General features: G+C 56.4%; 2 protein-coding genes across 4 annotated transcripts in view; one reads left to right on the plus strand and one right to left on the minus strand.

The window, feature by feature from the left end:
* The window catches only part of MACROD1 (MACRO domain containing 1), a 169,999-nt gene that overhangs the window by 34,431 nt on the left and 116,958 nt on the right, over nt 1–18,610 (plus strand). The gene's annotated exons all lie outside the window — the stretch shown is intronic.
* The window catches only part of FLRT1 (fibronectin leucine rich transmembrane protein 1), an 84,466-nt gene continuing 77,742 nt past the window's right edge, over nt 11,887–18,610 (minus strand). Inside the window, exon 3 of the mRNA XM_011942606.1 lies at nt 11,887–14,862. Within this exon, the coding sequence (XP_011797996.1) occupies nt 12,789–14,813 (2,025 nt within the window). The 5' untranslated portion in view covers nt 14,814–14,862 and the 3' untranslated portion in view covers nt 11,887–12,788. The remainder of the gene's footprint in view (nt 14,863–18,610) is intronic.

Here is an 18,610-nt window from a genome sequence, read left to right on the forward strand (position 1 = left end):
AAAAAAAAAAAAAAAAAAGAAAACGTCCCGAGGGTCTTTGAGGGATCACAGAGTCCCCACACGTGGGTGGGGTGAGGGTCTTAAAGCCTGCCCTCCCCGTCACTCTGAGCTATGGCCAAGCTGGGTGTAACACTGGAGAGAGCCAGGGTGTCCTCACTCGCTTCAGGCAGCTGGCCCCCATTTCCCTCTGCAGTGCCTGGGGCGGGGGTGACAGGCAGCATTTAGACCTGCAGCTCCCTGCGCAGGGACCTCTCGGGGCACTCGCCTGCATCACAAGAATAAAAATGATAAAAACCTGCCACTGAATTCTGGGTGGCAGTAAATTACTTAACACCTGAAACAGGTTGAAATGTGGCCACCGTGGTTTTAATAAGCCCATCTCCGATGCAGTGCTTCCTCGAGGGGCCGGCCAGGTCTCTTCTCGAGGCATAATTTCATCTCATCCCAGGCTTGGCAGCATTGCAAATAAGATTTCACTTCCCCTGTAAATCTCCGATGGGGGGAGTGCAGGATTTCATTTGTGCTGTCAGTTAGCACTCCAGAGAGCCTGTTTACTTTGCCGCAGGAGGAGAAGGTCCTCTGGAGGTGCTGGACAGGGTGGCCGGTGGGGAGGCGGGGAGGTAGCAGCATGTGTGGTGGGTCCTGGAAGCACGCCTTATTTGGGGTGCCTGAAAGTGGATGAGCCAATGTCAGACCCACGGAGGCAGAATTTCAGGGCCGGCTGGGAGCCCTCCCATGCGTCCGGGACCCTCCTAGGCTGGGTGATAAGACTCAGCCACAGAACTTGGGTGTGGGGGTGTGGCCTGGGGTGTTAGACCCCTCCCGGGTTTGGACGCCTCTTCTCCAGGATGCTCGGTGAGGCCAGAGACTTCTCCTGGGAAGTAGGGGCAGGAGAAGGGAAGCTTCCAGAACCCAGTGGTAGCCAGGTAAGGGCAGTTTCCAGGTACAGGAAAGCAGCCATGGAGGGGTAAGGTATCACCCACTCTTTCTCCCGTTTGAGCAGGAACTTTTAGTCCTGAGTCTGACAAAACAGATGAAGTCAGATACACAAAGCTGGAGCCCTGGGACTTGAGGTGCTGCAGGGCAGCCTTTTGGGGGTATTACCCACACGTGCCCCTAATCTCAGTGATAATGCAAGTCCTGAGAGATCTGTGGGGAAAGAAAGGGCCCAAAGTGGCTTGGCTGGAGGGTGGCACGGTGGGGGCTGTAGCAGTGGTGGGGGGCAGGTTTCTCGGGGGACCACCCCATCTCTTGGCATCCAGCTGAAGACATGGTGTCAGGGCTCTTTGGGGCCAGCAGGTCCCCTGCAAGGCCTTTGAGGCACTGGCCAGCCCTGCTCGCTCTCCTGTAAGGACGGGAGGCTCACTGCCCCTCCAACCACCCAGTCCTCTTCGGAACAGGCTATGTTTGGAGGGTTTTCCTTCCGTTCCTGAAACACAGGTCCTGGCAATTCCCTCCTGTGCGGCCCAAACCTGGCTGGGCCCCCAACTCCCCTGGAGTACATATTAAAACCTGAGACGTCCCCCACACCCACCCCCATCCTGAAGCCTAAGGCTGCAGCCAGCCTGTCATCGTCTTCAGCAGGCCGTGGACCTGGAAGAGCTGGGGGTGGTTTGGGGAACAGGCCCCACCCGGTACGGATGCCTCTCTGTGCTGGACCTGGGGGCACTTTGCTGCCTGGCTCCGAAGGTCCTGCCAAGAACCTGGGCCTCCCTGCAAGAAGTGCCAACCAGCTCAGCACCTGGTTCCATCCCTGGGGTCCAGGAATGCGGGAGAAACCCCCCAGGAGGCTGTGCTGGGGTGGGGGAGGCCTACACTCCTCAGACAAACTGTAGGCAACACGGCCTCCCATGCCTCTCACAGAGGCTCCGTCACAGCCGTGGGGTCGGTGCGGATGGTTTCTGAGCTGGGCACTCCCAGTGGCTTTACCTGTGTCGGCCCACCTCACCCTCCCAATGTTATCATGTACACACGGACTTGGAAACTGAGGCACAGAGAGGATGAGTAGCACAGGTGGTAACTGGCGGAGCCCACGGGTCTAACCCAGTACCCAGGGACTCCAAGGCCCTGCCCCAGGAGGGCAATGGTGTTAATCCAGTGGTTCCCAAAGGCCTGTGACTGGGAACCCTTTCTGGGCAACACCTGTGTTAGCTCCAGGGACTGAGGAACACAGTATGAGAACACAGCCCTTCTTCCCTGGCTTCAAGGGCTCCACAGGAGTCCCCAGATTTGTGGCGCTGCCACACAAGGGGAGGGTGAGGTAAAGCCGGGAGCAGGACTGCCGGGGGGAAGGGTGGGTTCCCTGGGGTTGGCAAGGGCTGTGGTGCTTGGAGAGTCATCCTCCTTGTACTCACATGGATCCACGGAGCAATTGGTCGATTGATTTACTGTTTATTGACTCACTCTTCATTCCTGTTTACGGGGCCTCCTGGTGCCAGAGCAGTGCCCTCTGGGGATATGGAGGTGTGGAGGGTAAGACCTGCCAGTCTGGGCCCACCCGAGTGAGGTGCTGGAAGGGGTCACCTGTGTAGGTGAGAAGGGACAGCAGAGGCACAGGGCCCAGGGCGGGACAGCCAAGGAAACTAGCGCAGCATAGACCTGGAGTCTGAGCCACACTGGGCCTGGGGGCGTCAGGTGTGGTGGGCAGAGGGTGGGGCTGCACTGGGGCTGGAGTCTGAGGGGGACAACGGGGAGATGGGGGGACACAGGGCCTTCCTGAGTGGGGCGCAGAAGCGGACCTGCCCTCCTGTCTGCCTCAGGCAGGCGGCGTGCCAGGCCTTCCCTGTTACTTCCTAGTCTTCCTCATCCATGGAAGCGTCCTCTGTGGAAACCTGGTTCCCCACAGAGCCTCCCCAGTCCCACCCAGGCGAGACCCCCACTCAGCCACGGAGATTCTTCCCTACTCCTCCATGAGGTAGGAATATACCAGCCCCAGCGCATAGTAGGCCCTCAGTCAGTATCTCCTGGCTCGCTGACTGACTGACTGTGTTCCAGAAAGAGCCCTCGGCAGCCCCAGAGAATGAGTCTCAGGTGAGGGAGTGGGCACCCTTCTTGGGCACCCACTGTGCGCTGGGTCTGAGGGGGAAGTTGGAAGAACAGCCTGGGTCTTTTCCCGGGTGGTCACACTGTGTGTGCCACATCTTAGAGTGGTCTCTCTTGGGCTGCTCCTGCCCCGGCAGGACAGGAGGTGAGGATGGAGGAGGAGGGTGGCGCATAGAGCACCTGTGGGGCCCGCGTAACCCCACCCAGGGCCACCCGCCACCAAGAATTAACTTTGCTTCTTTGGAATATAAGGAAAAACCCGTTAACTGTATCCAGACATGAAATCAGATCTCAGGCAGAAGTAATGAGTTCTTGTTTTATGTTAAATTTAGCAGAAACTGCTATTGTTCTCATGGAAATTTTGTTCCTTCCCCCTCCCTTTGGGGTGTGAGCGAGGCAGATGAGGCTCCAGAGCTGAGTGTAATGGGCACATCTAGGGGATGGGGGCTTTTGGGGTGGTGGCATAAGTTCATGTCCCCAAACACCCGGACAGTCCCACTTTTATCCGGGAGCCACTTGGTTGCTGAAGCCTCTTCCAGGATAACCCACAGCTCCTGCTGACACATACTTCTCCACGTAGAGACCCTCTCAGAGTCTGCGTTCAGCTCTGGGTCCCCTCATGGTGACTCAGGTGTCAGTAGACCTCTGGGGCCTGTGGGTGGGGACAGAGGGCCCTTCTTCCTGCAGCAGAATCATTTTGGTTGGGACAGTGCTAGAGGGAACAGTCTCTATCCTGCCCAGCCACCGCCTCTGAGCCAGGGCACCCCAAGAACAGAGCTGACCCTCGGGGGGCAAGGCCCGGGGAGGGGTGTGGGCCGCTGAGACCGCATGTGCCCCGGACACCTGGCCCCTGGCCCGTTGGGGTGCCAAGCCGAGAGTCAGCAGCAGAGATGACTGTAAAAGTTAAATGTTTCTATTTATTTCAAGAAAGAACAAGGCAAGTGGACTTGGACATTTTCTATGAAAACAGACAAACAGAAAATATGACCAAGTAGTTAATCACATTCATCTCAACATTGAAGTTTCAAGGCACCTACAAGAAGGAGGCCAAAGGGCGGTTCGCAGTGCACTTTGGTTGTGTTGTTGTGGTGGTGGTGGGTGTTTGGGCCGGGTCGGCCATCCAGTCGCATGGCAGTGGGCGGTAGCTGGGGTGGTCAGGCCCGTCACTCAGGCCCCTGAGACCGCTTCCAGGAAAAAGAAAGGAGACAGTGCTGTACCCGGGCGACTGATTCTGCAGGTGAGGAAGGCTGGGGGGCTTGGGAAGTGGGGGTACTGGCTCAGGGGCCCCTTGGACATCAGACGGGATCTTGGTCACAGGCTTGGGAGAGATCAGGCCTGCTCCCCAGACCCAGGCTTCCTGCCTTCTGTAGAGCAGAGGAAGGACCCACCCCATTTGCTAGGGGCTGGCCAAGGACCCCTCCCTGGTCTCCTCCTCCTCTTCAGACCACCGGGAAGGGGACGACGCTGTGTGCCACTCCAGAATGCTTTACGACGCTACATGAGATACAAATAACCTGTTAAAATCTGGAAAGGGAATTACTGTTGGTGGCTCTTAAGACATTCCTCTGCCATGTTTATAGGGGGTGCGGGCTTTTTTAGACAACTTTCATCTTTGGCCTCCCTGTTCACACTTGCCTCCTGGGTCCAGCCAGCAGAATCCCACAACAAGTGCCCCTCTCTCTGGCTAGCCTATTTCGACGCCATGTACCCACTCCACCCTCCGTCATCTCTCTCCCCACTTCTCCTTCTCTTGGATGACAAGCCAGGAACACTGCGCTGTGTGGCTTCCTCCCCATGGCTCTCAGCCTCTCCTTATGAGCAGGAAGGCACCAGGCAGGTTCCTCGGAACCCCCTGGCGGCTTGCCTTGGGTGCCCAGGTGGGCTGCTGGCGGTGTGGAGGTGTGTTGTGTTGAGAAACAGTCTTAGGCTAGTTTCGGGGTTTTGCGGGGGTGTCTTCTCACCTGCGTACTCAGAACTTTTCAAAATGGGACTAGCCCGAGGAGGGGTGGGCTCAGAACATTGCAAGCCTGCGTTCCATATAGGGAAGGTGAGAGAGGCCTGGAGTCGCCTGGCTCCAGGGAGATGAGCCGGTGGCGGCCCCATATCCGCCATGGCTTTGATTGTCGATTTGTGGTGCGTTTGTTTTTCCCCATCTACAGAGGAAGCCTGAAGAGTTCCTCCAGGTGGGTGGCTCCTGGTGCAGGGATTCTGCGGGGGCGGCAGGCAAGGCAGCAGGTGTCGCCTGGGATCTGGATTTCTTGCAGCGCCTCTGTGGGGCCCTCCCCCAGGTCTCTCCCCCTTGTCATCCACTCGTGGCAAGTCTTGGAGAAGGGAAACTGAGTCACCCACGCAGGTGGGGGCAGCCACCGGATCTCTCAGAGTGGCTACATTTCTCCATCTGGCTCACAGCTGGCAATGCGTGGATCGGAGGCGGGGTGTAGCGAGGTGCTTCCGAGAGGTAAAGCTGCCGAGATGAGCCCTTCTCTGTGCCAGCTGCTGGCGGGGCAGGTGCAGGATGAGAAAAGCCCATTTGTTGCCAACACTCATGCCTGGGACAGCCTCACTGAGTGGGCAGATGGCAAGTGGGGAGGAAGTGAGAGCAGGAGGCGGCCTCATTCCATTGGTGGCGGAGAAAGGATTGAGTATCCCTGTGTGCCAGGCGCTGTGCTGGGCCCCAGTGACCCTCGGAAGGGCAAGGTGCTGACTCTGACCATTTACTTTGATGAGATTTAGGGCTGGTGGCAGCAAAGACCTTCCTTCAAGGACTGTCTGGTCTTAGGCTTTGGGCTTTCAGGTGTGGGGAGGCGGGGGGCCAGGGCACTGTGCCCATTCAGATGGCCACAGTGTTTTGGGGGCTGGCTTTGTTAGGATGTGGGGGCAGTCATCCCACCCACAGGGTGCCCTATGCCCTCAGCGCCCCCACATTCTCTCCTGGCACAGGCCGGGCATTTCGGTGACAAGGGGTGGGAGGGGACAGTGACAATGATCTCAAAGAGCCAGGCCCTGGCCAGGGTCTCTAGCAGGTACCAGAAGCAGGAGCTGTCCCAGGCAGGGGTCTCCAAGGGAGGGGTGAAGAAAAGACGAGGCTTTGGCCCTGTGCGATGGCTCAAACCTGTAATCCTAGCACTTTGGGAGGCTGAGGCGGGTGGATCACCTGAGGCTGGGAGTTCGAGACCAGTCTGACCAACATGGAGAAACCCTATCTCTACTAAAAATACAAAATTAGCCGGGGTGGTGGCGCATGCCTGTAATCCTAGCTACTCAGGAGGCTGAGGCAGGAGAATCGCTTGAACCCGGGAGGCAGGGGTTGTGGTGAGCCGAGATTGCACCATTGCACTCCAGCCTGGGCAACAAGAGCAAAATTCCATCTAAAAAAAAAAAGACTACGCTTTGCTCTGTAGCTTTGGGGGTCTCCAGGCACACCTGCACATCTATTTATGGTGAGAAAGGGGGCCTGACCCCGCCTTTTGGGATTTCCAAAACCAGGGAGAACCCACAGATTAAAAATGCCGAGGGAGGGGGAAGAGCAAAGGAAGGGGATGGAGAGCAAAAAGAATCTGTGAGTTTTTAAAAAGAGGCAAATATGGGTATTTCAGGCACCTACTTGGAACATTTCAAAAGAAACGGTAAATGCTTAAAACCACAGAGTGAAAAGTGCCCCAGGCGCCGTCCACCGGTGGTGATGGATGGATGGATACAGTGGCAGCAGCAGCATAGAGCATGTTGGACTGCACGGGAGGCAGCCCTGGCTTAAGAGACAGGCCCAGGATGCAGTCCGGGCTTCGGAGCCGCAGGGCCTGGGAGGCGCTCTCCATCAGCCCCTCTGGCGAGCCACAGGTGCTGAGTTTAGACTCTGGAAAGTGGGTGGCGCACATCTGTACCTTCTTGGTGCCTCTTGGACACTGAGGATAGGTATTTTGCAGCCTCTCTGCTGGCACAAGCGGCTTCTTGGTGGGGCTGGTCTGGCTACAGGACTGCCCTGACTTGGGGTTTTCAGGGGATTCCAGTGACTTTGAGCAACACAGTGAACATCTCTTGATATCTGCTCCCTTTCAGTGTCCTGGGGGATGAGAAAGCAAGGGTAGGAACCAGGATCTTCTAGTCAAAGCACCAGACCTTGGGAGGAAAGTATCTGCCACGTCCCCGTCTAGCGCTTGAATGCTCCCAGTGACGGAGAGCTCACTGCCGGCTTCCTTTACTGGGCTAGAGTTTCTCTTCCCTGACCTTCAGTTTTCCCTTTACCCACTCCCCTTATACTGGCCACAAGGAGTGGACTGGAGACAGACCCACCCAGAGCAGAAAGGAAGTAGAAAAGCCCATGACTCTAGAGCCCTACTCTCTAAGGACTGGACGGGCCACTTGTTGCAGAGGCCTGAGCCCCTTTCCCTAAGGCAGTGCTGGAGCCTCAAGCCTGAGTACTCTGACCCATTTGGTGTTGGTCTTCAGAGACCCTGGCTCCCCAGAGAGCCAAGCCAGGGCAGATGCCCCCACCTCACACCCACCTCCCCCCCGGCCCCCGCCACCCATTGAGGCCCAGGAAGTCCCTGCTGTGGAGATAGCCACTTGGGGCAGGTTCATAAACCATGAAAAATCCCCCTTTCCCTTCACCTCCAAGGAGTTTAACCTCTCCTAATCAATTTAGCAGACTCCCTTGGTTGTAAACGGTAACGATTTGCATTTTTGAGCCTTTTTATCCCTCCTTAAGAAAAAAACATGCCTCCTCTCTGCATTCAGGAAGGCTGATGCACTCAGGAAGGCCGATGCACGGCTGCGAATCGCTTGTGAGTGCTCGCCCTGGCGCCCACCCGGAGCAGGCAGCAGCCGCTGTCACCTGCGCCTATCGAGTATGAGGAGGCATGCGGATGCTCGCCACTGACCCTGGCTGTGTCCTGGCCCTGAGAGCAGGGTCTGGCCCTTGGGGGCACAGGTCCCTGCACCTGGCCCCTCCTGCCGGCACTGCCCTTGCTCTCCCCATTGCCCTCCCTGCCCCTTCGCTCCCTCTCTGCCACATCCAATTCTCCTTGTTGTATTTTTCATAAGTGCGAGGCTCAGAAGCCCCTGCCTCCTCCCTGGCATGTTCAGCAGGAAGCGGGTTTCTGAAGTGGGCTGGCTTTGGGATTTGAGCTGCCATTTTCAAGGGGGAGAGTCTGCTCTTTCTCCTCCTCTCCTGGCTCATTGGCTCCAGGGCTGGAGGTGAAGGAGGGAGGCACAGGTTCGGAGGCAGACTTGGGTCCTGGCCTGTCCTCCGCTCAGGCCCTGACCAGCCCCTCCGACCCTTCAGGGATCCCTCACCTGACTTGGGCCAGCTAGAACCTTTCAGTGCCAGCACTGGGGAGGGGCCCCCACTCAGCCTCTGGAGCACCAGTTTCCTGAGTGACCTTGGACCCCGCCCTAGCACACCCCCACTTTACTGAAAGGGAAACACAGGCCGTATTCTCACCAAACCCTCTTTCCCTGCACCTCTTGGAAAACATCTCCCTGACCCCCTCCTCGGCTCTCTGCCTGGCTTTGTTCGGACTGGGCTGGGCTGGGCTCAGAGGGAGGGTTTCCTGGACCCCCAGGGGAAGGAGGAGACCCGGTGCCTGCATAGAGGGAGGGAGAAGAGGCACAAGGCAGGTGTGGGCTTTGGGCTTTGGGAGAGTCAGGTTGGGCCCCTCTCAGCTGCTGCCATCTTCCCAGGTGCTGTCCCCTCCCCCTGCCAGCGTCACCCAGAGCCAGGAAGGTGCAATGCCCCAGCTCTTGGCTCCAGACCTGCATCCCGGCCCTGGGTCAGGGAGACCCCTGGCTGCCGCATGCACCACGTTAGCATGGAGGTGGTCTAGCAAGCCCCAGCCTATTTAGAGAAGATGGAGGCTGTGGCGGGAGGCCGTGGGGAGGGGGAAGGAGAAAAGGGAAGAAAAGCAGCTTTTGATGCACATCATGTCTGCGGAATTGAGTATGACTAATTAATAGATTTTATTTTTAGTAATCTCTTAAGCATTCCATACGTTGGGCCCCACGCCTGAGCTGAGCTTACAAGAGGCCTCATTCGCAAAATGCAAATGATTCCCGGCCTGCTGGTGCCTTCTCTCTCTCCTTCCTTGCCTTTTCTTTCCTTTCCTTTTTTTTTTTTTTTTTCTTTTAAGGGGAAATTTAAAGGAAAATTGCCATGTAATAGAAAAGACATTCCAATCACTACATCTAATTACCACGAAGGGTAAACCACTTAACCAAAGAAGTGTCGTAGGCTTTTTTTTATCTTTAACTTTAAACCTGCCTTAAATGCCACAAAACGTACTCATCAGTGCTGAGGCCGCTGAGGTTGTTCTGGTTACTTAGAGGCTGGGAGGGTCAGCCCGGCCGCGGACGTTCCCTCAGAAATGTCGGCTGTGCACGGGAGCCCGGGAGAATTTAGACAGGCCTGGGGGAAGGCGGGGTGTCCTGAAACATCTCCTATCTTGTGGTGTGAGACCAGCTGGGAGGAGCTGGGCCAAGAGGGGATGGGGTTTCAGAACGGACCTAGCTTCTGGCCCCCTCCCTGGCTGAGGGGGCTGTGACACAGCAGATATTTGGGGGCTTGCTCTGGGAAAGCCCCGAAAGGACCCTGGGAAGGTGTCAGGATTGCTGAGGGGCAGAAGAGATGAGAAAGTCAGCTCTAGAGCTGGGTCCCAGGGCCCTGACTGGGTGGCGCTTCCACCTTCATCCGCACTTAGAGCTCCAGGGGGCAGGTGATCCCTGCAGTGAGGCAGGCAGGGTCTGGTAAGAGGGGCCGAGCCCCGCGCTCGCCCAGTTAGTGCAAGAACCAGGAGCAGGAGACTCGCGTGGTCCTGGGGCCCAAGGAGCTCCTCTGGGGCAGCTGCCAGGGATCCTGCCTGCCTGGGCCCGCTCTGCAATGCGGGGGAGGAAGGCTCATCACCTAGGCCTTGTCTCGGAGGGCGTGGCTGGGCACAGGCTGGCTCCCAGCTCTGCCTGCTCTCTAGCACTAAGTCCGCCGCACTCCTGCCCCAGCCAAACGGGACCTTCCCAGGCAGCTCTCACAGTCCGGGCTACCTGCTGTCCCCAGATGCCTTCCTAAACACTAAGGGCATGACCTGACCTGTCTAGGGTAAGGAGAGGAGACAAGGGGACCTAGGTGAGGTGGGAACAGTGTGCTGGCAGCACCGTGTTGCAGATGGGTGGCACTTGGGGGAAGGCAGTATCAGAGTGGTGCCCTTCAGGGAGGGGGGGCTCATTTTAGAATCAGACCTGGGACTTCTGTCCCCCATGCCAACGTGGCACACCTCGGGCACTCTCTCCTCCCAGACAACCCAGGTGGGCCCTTCTGCTCATCTCAGGGCGGGGGGAGGCCATGGTCCACAGGGAGGGCCTACTTTTTTTTTTTTTTGAGATGGAGTCTCACTCTTTGCCCAGGCTAGAATGCAGTGGCACAATCTCGGCTCACTGCAACCTCTGCCTCCCTGGTTCAAGTGATTCTTCTGCCTCAGCCTCCCGAGTAGCTGGGTAACAGGCGCCTGCCACCACGCCCGGCTAATTTTTGCATTTTTAGAGAGACGGGCTTTCACCATGTTGGCCAGGCTGGTCTCAAACTCCTGACCTCAGAAGATTGCCTCAGCCTCCCAAAATGCTGGGATTACAGGCGTGAGCCACCGGGCCCGGCCTGGGGCTTTTACACAGACCTGACATTAAGGCCTGGGGAAGTTTCTCTCGTGACCTTGTTGTGTGAGAAAATGATTCAGGCAGGAAAAGGAAAAACACGTCTAGTTTCGAGTGAAAGGTGCCCACGCTGCTCGGCTGTTCCCCAGGGCTGAGGAGTGGACCTGTTCTGTGGGCTAGCTCCCCCCGGGCTGTGCTAGGAACCTGCACCCCTCCTTCCACTTTCCACGTGGCTGTTGTGTCCGCTCCTTTCAGCTTCATCTCCTCATTGAAGGCGCTGGTAGGGCCTTTTAACGTAACCCCTGCCCCGCTGCTGCTTCTGCCTTTGCTTTCGCACGGCGGCGCAGGCCGTTTGAAAAGAGCATCACCAGGCGCTCCCAGCCCTCTCATCCTCCTGCCCTCGGACCAGCATCTCCTCTTTGACGTTCCTTTTCCTCTGCGCAGAACAAGCAGCACAGTGACAGATGGTGACCCGGGCTCCCCGAGTACTGGGACGCAGGCTCCACTCTTCCCCCTTCTCCGATTCGCTGTCATTATTTCATCATCGTTTTAATCTCATGCCTCACCACACTGCACTGTCAGTTGATAAATGAATGATAGCGACATGGATTCCAGAGAGAGGAAATAAAATCTTAACTCTTCTGAGGGCCCCAGTCAGGGTCCTTTTGGAGGCTGGCATTTTTAGAAAGAGATCTGGCCTCTCCCTCTCAAGAAACAGAGTCCAAGGGGTGGGCCCAGCTGAGTTTTCTACGTTCAGGGAGGGACTGCTGTCACCCAGGGCTTTTTTGAGAATTTTTGTGTCTCTTTCTGGGCTTTGTTTGAGCAGCCATGGAAACCAATAGGTCTAATCAGCTGATATTTAAAAAAAAAAAAAAAAATCCCTGCGCTAATTACCCGTCCTAGGAGGGAACATTCAGCACATGGTAAATGCTCCGAAAGTAGCTGTTAAGGTGATTGCACGTGGTGGGGGAGGGAGATGAGGACACTGGAATCAAATAAAGCTTTTATCTAGATCAGAAAGGAGAGCAGCCCAGCGCTGGCCAAGCTGAGCTAGGGTGGAACTGGAAGCCCCTGCTGCGACGCCTCCCTAAGCCACCCGTCTGAGACATACACACCTCAGCCTTTAGGAACAGCAGTAGCCCCCGGAGACCAAGTCTTCTCCCCCACCTCACTCCCATCCCCAACACACCGTCTACTTACTCAGTGATCTCTAGGAGAAAGCAACACTTTCGCAATTCTATTGTCTCAGGAAATGGTAAGAACTGACCCAAGGAGAACGGTAAAGACGGTGCATGTGGCTCTGTCTACCCATCTGTACTTAGAGACACCGCGACAGGGATAGACAGGCAGACAGATGCACCTCCAGGTGGCGGGGAAAGCTACGGCTTCTGCCGGGGCTTCTACAGGAGAGCGTGGTGCATGGAACTGAAGAGGGCTTCAGCCTAGGGAAAAACAAGTTTGTTTGTTTTTTAATCAACTACATGATTGTTCAAAGAATGCAGTGAAAGACGCCATGTTTCTGCAAATCTGCAAGGGAAATGGTATGGAATGAGCCAAGGGAGAGATTTCAGGACCGTATCTCCAGGGCAAAAGATCTTTTCTTCCCTCTCTCCTTTGTGAGGAGCCTGAAAACCTTCCATCCGTTGCCAGCGAGTGGCCAGCAGCGGGAGAGCTGCGTGGGAGCTTTGAGAGCCGGCTGCTTCTCCCTGGCGGTTCCTTTGTGACGGCCCTAACAGAGCATGAGGTGTCCACAGATGTTGTACAGGTAGTATCCTTCCAGTTCAGGGGGAAAAAAAAAACAAAAAACCCAACCCAGCCCTTCCTGTGATATTATTTTTAGTCCTTCCCTCCCCAACTGGCATAACTCGGTATAAATTATGTCTTCAACAATGTCGAATTCCCCCTCCTGCCTTCTCTTCTTTAAAAAAAAATTGTCACGGTTGTGTTCTACAAAATCGTCAGCCCTCCCCAAACTTTGCTTTCTGCGGGGTAAAGTCATCCGTGGAATTTCTCTTCCTTGCTCTCTCGGGTTGCAGCAGGCTGGGCAAAGCCACATGGCCACGCCAGGGCAGCTGGGGCTGGGGCTGGGGCGGGGCAGCCCAGATGGGCAGGCATCATGTGTAGGAGTAGTCTATGTCGGGGATGCCGCCGTCCCGGTAGCCCCGCGTGGTGCCGTAGCCAATGGTGTGTGTGGCCTTGCAGAGGCTGCTGCCGTTGGAGGGGAAGATGGTGTGGACCACGTACTCCTCTTTGGCGCGGTACGGGTTGATGGGCAGCATCTGCAGGCCGGGCCCACGGATTTCCAGGATGGAGTTGTCCTTCTTGGTCCCCGACTCCATATAGTCATCCTTTTTCCTGCTGCCCCGGTTGTAGGCCCTCTCCCGGGTCAGCAGTTCGCCAGCTTGGTGCACGTACCAGCAGATGGCCCCCAGGACCAGGAAGAGGAAGACCAGAGCCACGGCCCCACCGATGATGCCCGCCAGGGGCAGGCCTGCCATGGGGCCCGTGGTCCGCTCCTGGTTGAGCGTGGTGGTAGGGCCATAGCTGTCGGCCGTCTCTGCTTTGGCACACACGGGTGTCTCGTCAGCCACATAGGCATTACTGGTCTCCATGGTGACCATACAGATGATGTAGGTGGACTTGGGCTCCAGGGCCGTCAGCAGGTACTCTGTCTTGTCCCCCTGCACCAAGGTCTCTGTGATGGACCCCACGGCCGGGCTGTGGCCCAGGCGCAGCCAGCTGAGCCGGAAAGAGGAGGCGGGGAGCGTGGCCTTCCATGTGATGCGGATGGAGTCTGCTGTCAGGGCCTTCACGTGGATGGCCAGGGTCTTGGCGCCATCACCCGTGGCCATGGGGTAGTCAATGTTGGAGTCGGGGATGCGCAGCCCCGGCCTTTTGGCCTTGAGGGTAAACAGGGAACCCTGGGGCGTGGTGGCGGAGGCATGGTTGCTGGCCGTGGTCTTGGCGGCCGCGTTGGCCACGCCACCCTGCGACCCCGTCTCAAAACACTCGTCCATCTCGCTAGTGATGTCCTTGATGGCCATGCCCCGGACCTTCTCAGGACCCTGGCACATGAGGCCCCGCACGTTGACCACGGCCGCCCGTGCCTTCACCCAGTCCCGCAGCCACATGAGGTTGCAGCCACAGAACCAGGGGTTGTTCCTGAGCAGCAGCTGGGCCAGGTTCCCCAGGTCGTCGAACAGGCCACGGGGCAGCGTGGTCAGGTTGTTGTTGGACAGGTCCAGCCGCTCCAGCTCACGCATCTTGGCCAGCGTGTTGTAGGGGATGTGGCTGATGGCGTTGTCCTGCAGGTAGAGCTTCTGCAGGTGGGCGCTAGGCAGGTTGAGGGGTGGTGCGGCCAGTGAGTTGCGCACCAGCGAGAGCTCTGTGAGGTTCTGTAGGCGGCTGAAGGTATCGTCCGCGATGCGCTGGTTGGCCAGCAAGTTACCGTCCAGCACCAGGCGCCGCAGGCTGTTGAGGCCCTTGAAGGCATGCAGCGGGATGGTGGAGATGCGGTTGTCGTCCAGTCGCAGCTCCTCCAGCGTGTGTGGCAGCCCCGAGGGGATGCTGCTCAGGTGGTTCCGGCTCAGGAAGAGCAGCTTGAGCTGTTTGCTGTCGGCGAAGGCGTCCTCCTCAATGCTGACGGTGGACACAGAGTTGTCATCCAGGTGCAGCTTCTCCAGCAGTGGGATGCGGGCCAGCGAGTCCCTGGCAATGGTGCGCACGTTGTTGTCCTGCAGGTGCAGCTCCCGGAGGGAGCGGGGCAGGTTGATGGGGAACTCGTCCAGGTCATTCTCGTACAGATAGATGACCTGCACGTTGACCTTGGTCTTGAGGTCCTGGGGGATGCCGGCGTTGTTGATCTGGTTGTTCTGCAGGTAGAGGGTGGTAGCGTCATCAGGGATGTCTGCGGGGATGGAGGTGAGTCCTCGGTCGTTGCAGTAGATGAAGCCGTTGTCGCAGCGGCACACCGAGGGGCAGGTGGTGCTGTCGATGACCTCCGTCAGGAAGGCGATGAGCCCGTAGCAGAGGAACAGCCAGTCCCGCAGGTCCATGGTGGCCGTGGTCATCACGACGGTGGCCGTGACAGTGGCAGTGGTCGTGGTGGTGGTGGTGGCGGTGGGGTGTGCCACCACCATGGTGGATGGCTAGGGGTGTCCGGCCCCACCTGGCCTGGAGCCTGAATACCTGCAAGGAGCACAGGACAGGGTCAGCAAGAGGGAGGTGGTGACAGCGACCCCAGGAGTGAATCGTGCACCCCCTCCCACCTGCCAGCCTGCACCACGGAGTGGCCGAAGTCAGGTCCTGTGGGGTGAGGTCAAGCTGGAGGAACAGCCTTTGTGCCAGGTTTATGCCACAGGTGATTGCTCCCGGATTCTAACAACATCTGGCTAACGTTAAATCGTATCAGGAGCCAAGAGGTTGCCCATTAATGAGACGCACACTGCCACAGCCCTCCTGAAATGTGATCCGGAGCCTCGGGGAGGTTAATTTAGTGAGAGCCATGCGGCAGGTTTGGTTTCTTCTCTCAAGACTTCACACAAAGCCAGTCTTTATGGCCAATGCTAAAGGTACCAGTCAATGTGGATGGGATGGATTTAGGGCGTGTTTTATGAATTCACAGCCCCTGTTTCCCTGGCACTGCACGAGGAGCACGCATTGCTATCTGGCTCGGACCCAGGGTTCAAAAGGAAAGCTTGTTTCTGGAAGGCCCAGGAGCTCAAAAGGGGGGCGTCGCCAGAACCTGCGAGAACGAAGCTGTCAGTGCCATCACTGGCGAGGAGTGCAGAGCAGGGAGCTTCATTGTCTGGTGTTAAAACAACATGTCTTATTGTCACTCGTACATTCTACAGACAGAAGAATGAGGTGTCAACAGAATCACTTTCTCATGTATTTACAGAAATCTCTTTTCATCAGAGGTGCCTCCCTGGCCCTGGGTTTCGAGTTGTGTGGGAAATTGTCCCACACCTTGCCCCTTTCTCAAATCATAAACAGACCGTATTTTTTTTTTTCCTGGAACAGCTTCAAGTTTAAAGGAATGAGACAAATAAAAGGAGGGAGGCATTTGTACTCTGAGGGAATTGGCTGCAAGGTGTAATTTCAGTTTTCACAAATGGAAAAATTGCAGCATAGATTTTTCTTATATTATTTTACTGTTCATAGTGGTAAAAAATCAATTAAAGAGGAATTATCTTTCAGTCTCAGTGAGGAAGGTGTCTTCATGCAGCCAGCAAAAGTCTGCTGTAAAACGCTGGGTTCACGGAGGCTTTTCAATGATGGGACAAGATGGCCTCTCAGAGCCTGAAGCCCCAGCCTGGGAGGGCAGCCCTGGTGTATAGAGCAGAGTCGGCACCTGCTCACTGAGCCAGCAAGGACCTTACTTTTATGCCCCAGGGACTGAACACCTGTTTCTTAACCAGGCAAAACTTTCTGTCTTCTCTGTCCTTCTGTATTCCTGGCTGCTTTTTCTTTCCATTGCGCAAGTTACTCTTGCAGGACCCAGCTCAAATGTTACCTCCTCTACTAGGTTTTCCTGGGGCCCCAGATAAAGCTTCCCTCTGTTCTGCCCAACCATCTGTCCACCCACCCATCCACCTACCATCCATTCATCCATCTGTCCATCATCCATCCATCCACCCACCTAACCATCCATCCATCCATGCATCCACCTGTCCATTCATCCATCCATCCATTCCTGCATGCACCTGTCCATCCATCCATCCATGCATCCATCCATGCATCCACCTATCCATCCATCCATCCATGCATCCACCTGTCCAACCATTCATCCATGCACCCACCTGTCCATCCATCCATCCATCCATCCTTCCATCCATCATGCATCCAACAGAGCTTTATTGAGAATCTACCATATTCCAGGCCCTGTTGTAGCCACTTGGGATTCCATTCTGATGGGATGGATGGTAGCTCAAACTATAATAAAGACTTTGCTGAGAACTTTCCTAATATTTAAGTCACTTAACGCTCCCAGCAAACATGAGGTCAGTGCCCTTAATCCCATTTAACAGATGAGAAAACTGAAGCTCAGAGATGTTAACTTACTCAAGACTACTTGAGAACCAGGTAGGAGGAACCCAGGCCATCTGGGGAGGAGGCCAGAATCTTGGCAATCTTGAGGCTGCAGCACTCTGTGGGTTACAGGTCACACTGTTTGGTGACTGGTGTTTTCATGTCACCAAACTGCAAGGGCAGGGACTGTGGCCAAGTGTGGCTTTACATCAGTGACCACCCGACAACAGAATGGGCCCCGCCATGGTGAATGCCTCTGCCACTCGCCCCTGCACACTCAAACGCTCCCATGGGCCCCGCCATGGTGAATGCCTCTGCCACTCACCCCTGCACACTCAAACGCTCCCTTTGCACTTACAGGGTCTCTGCCCCGGCAGCCACCACAGTCATCAAGGTGGCTGCCAAGGCCCTATGCAATCCTATGTGGCACCCCCGTTGGCTTTGTCCACTCCATTCCCCTCTCACTGACTGCAGCAGCCAGGCAACCCCTGGTATCTCCAGGGCCCTGGCACATGCTGTGCTGTCTGCCCAGACAGCTCATCCCCGGATCCATGCCTGCATCTCCTTCCGGTGAGGTCTTTCCTGGGCACCCTATCAAGAATTATAACTCCCAGGTACTCCTCTCGGTTCCTTACTTACCTATAGTATTTACCACCAACACGCTACATGTTTTATTTTTTTGTTTGTTTTGTTTTGTCTTGTTTTGTGTTTTGAGATGGAGTCTCACTCTGTCACCAGGTGTGAGTGCAATGGAGCCATCTTGGGTCACTACAACTTCCGCCTCCCGGGTTCAAGTGATCCTCCTGCTTCAGCCTCCTGAGTAGCTGGCACTACAGGTGCCTACCACCATGCCTAGCTAATTTTTTGTATTTTTAGTAGAGACGGGGTCTCACCATGTTGGCCAGGATGGTCTTGGTCTCTTGACCTCGTGATCCACCTCCCTGGGCCTCTCAAAGTGCTGGGATTACAGGTGTGAGCCACCGCGCCCGGCCCTTTTTTGTTTTCATTGTCTGTCTCCCCACTAGCAGGTACGCTCTACAAGGGCAGGGATTCGTGCATCTTACTCATGGTGTTTCCCACATGGCAGATGCTCACTAAAGATTTCAAAGGAGAAACTGTGATGGACTTGTTCTGTAGATGAGGGGACGGAGGCACAGAGACCTGCCCATGGTCCCCTGGCAGGAGGAGGTGCGGTCTGGATTCCACCCCAGGGCTGTATGGCTGCAGGACCCCAGTGCTTGACTCCAGATTGCTGAGGGCTGTGAGTCCCTGGCCAGCCCAGACACAGTCCTGCGGCCCAGGCTGAGCATTCTCAGACCTTCACGGAGGTACCCACTCTCCCGTGAGCCTCCTGCTTCCTTTGCCCAATGCCATCCCAGGTTGCCCTGGCCCTTATCTGACCACCTCACCTTTCATTACATCGGGAACTGGGAAGGACGCTGGCCCAGATCGTGGGAGAGGATGCGCTTGAAGGCCAGGACAGCATGCAGAGCTAGACACATCAGCCTCCAGAGGATAAAGAAAAGCCTAGGCGGTGGGGTGACCTCTCTGGCCAGACCTCACCCACTCCCCTTCACAGGCAAGGGTGCAGAGGTTGCCACCTACACACAGGTCCACAGCCCTCATTTCACAGCCCAGCAGCCTGAGACTCAGAGACATGAGGGGCCCAGCCAAGGTCACAGTCAGCCCAGATTTCCCACTGCACGTCTGTCCCTTCTGCACCGAGCCAGGCCCAGGAAGGTTATGGAGCCGGAGGTCCTGCCTCAAGTCACTTATGAGCAGGCAGGTAGCACAGGGCAGGTGCTAGAGACAGGAGGTAGCAGGCAGGTAGCACAGGGCAGGTGCTAGACACAGGCCTGCTCACAGGTCACCTTGCCTCCGTCTCCAGGGTCAAGTCTGAGTCTAG

The sequence above is a fragment of the Colobus angolensis genome, unplaced genomic scaffold, assembly GCF_000951035.1.
Source record: "Colobus angolensis palliatus isolate OR3802 unplaced genomic scaffold, Cang.pa_1.0 Scaffold21, whole genome shotgun sequence".
NCBI lineage: Eukaryota > Metazoa > Chordata > Mammalia > Primates > Cercopithecidae > Colobus > Colobus angolensis.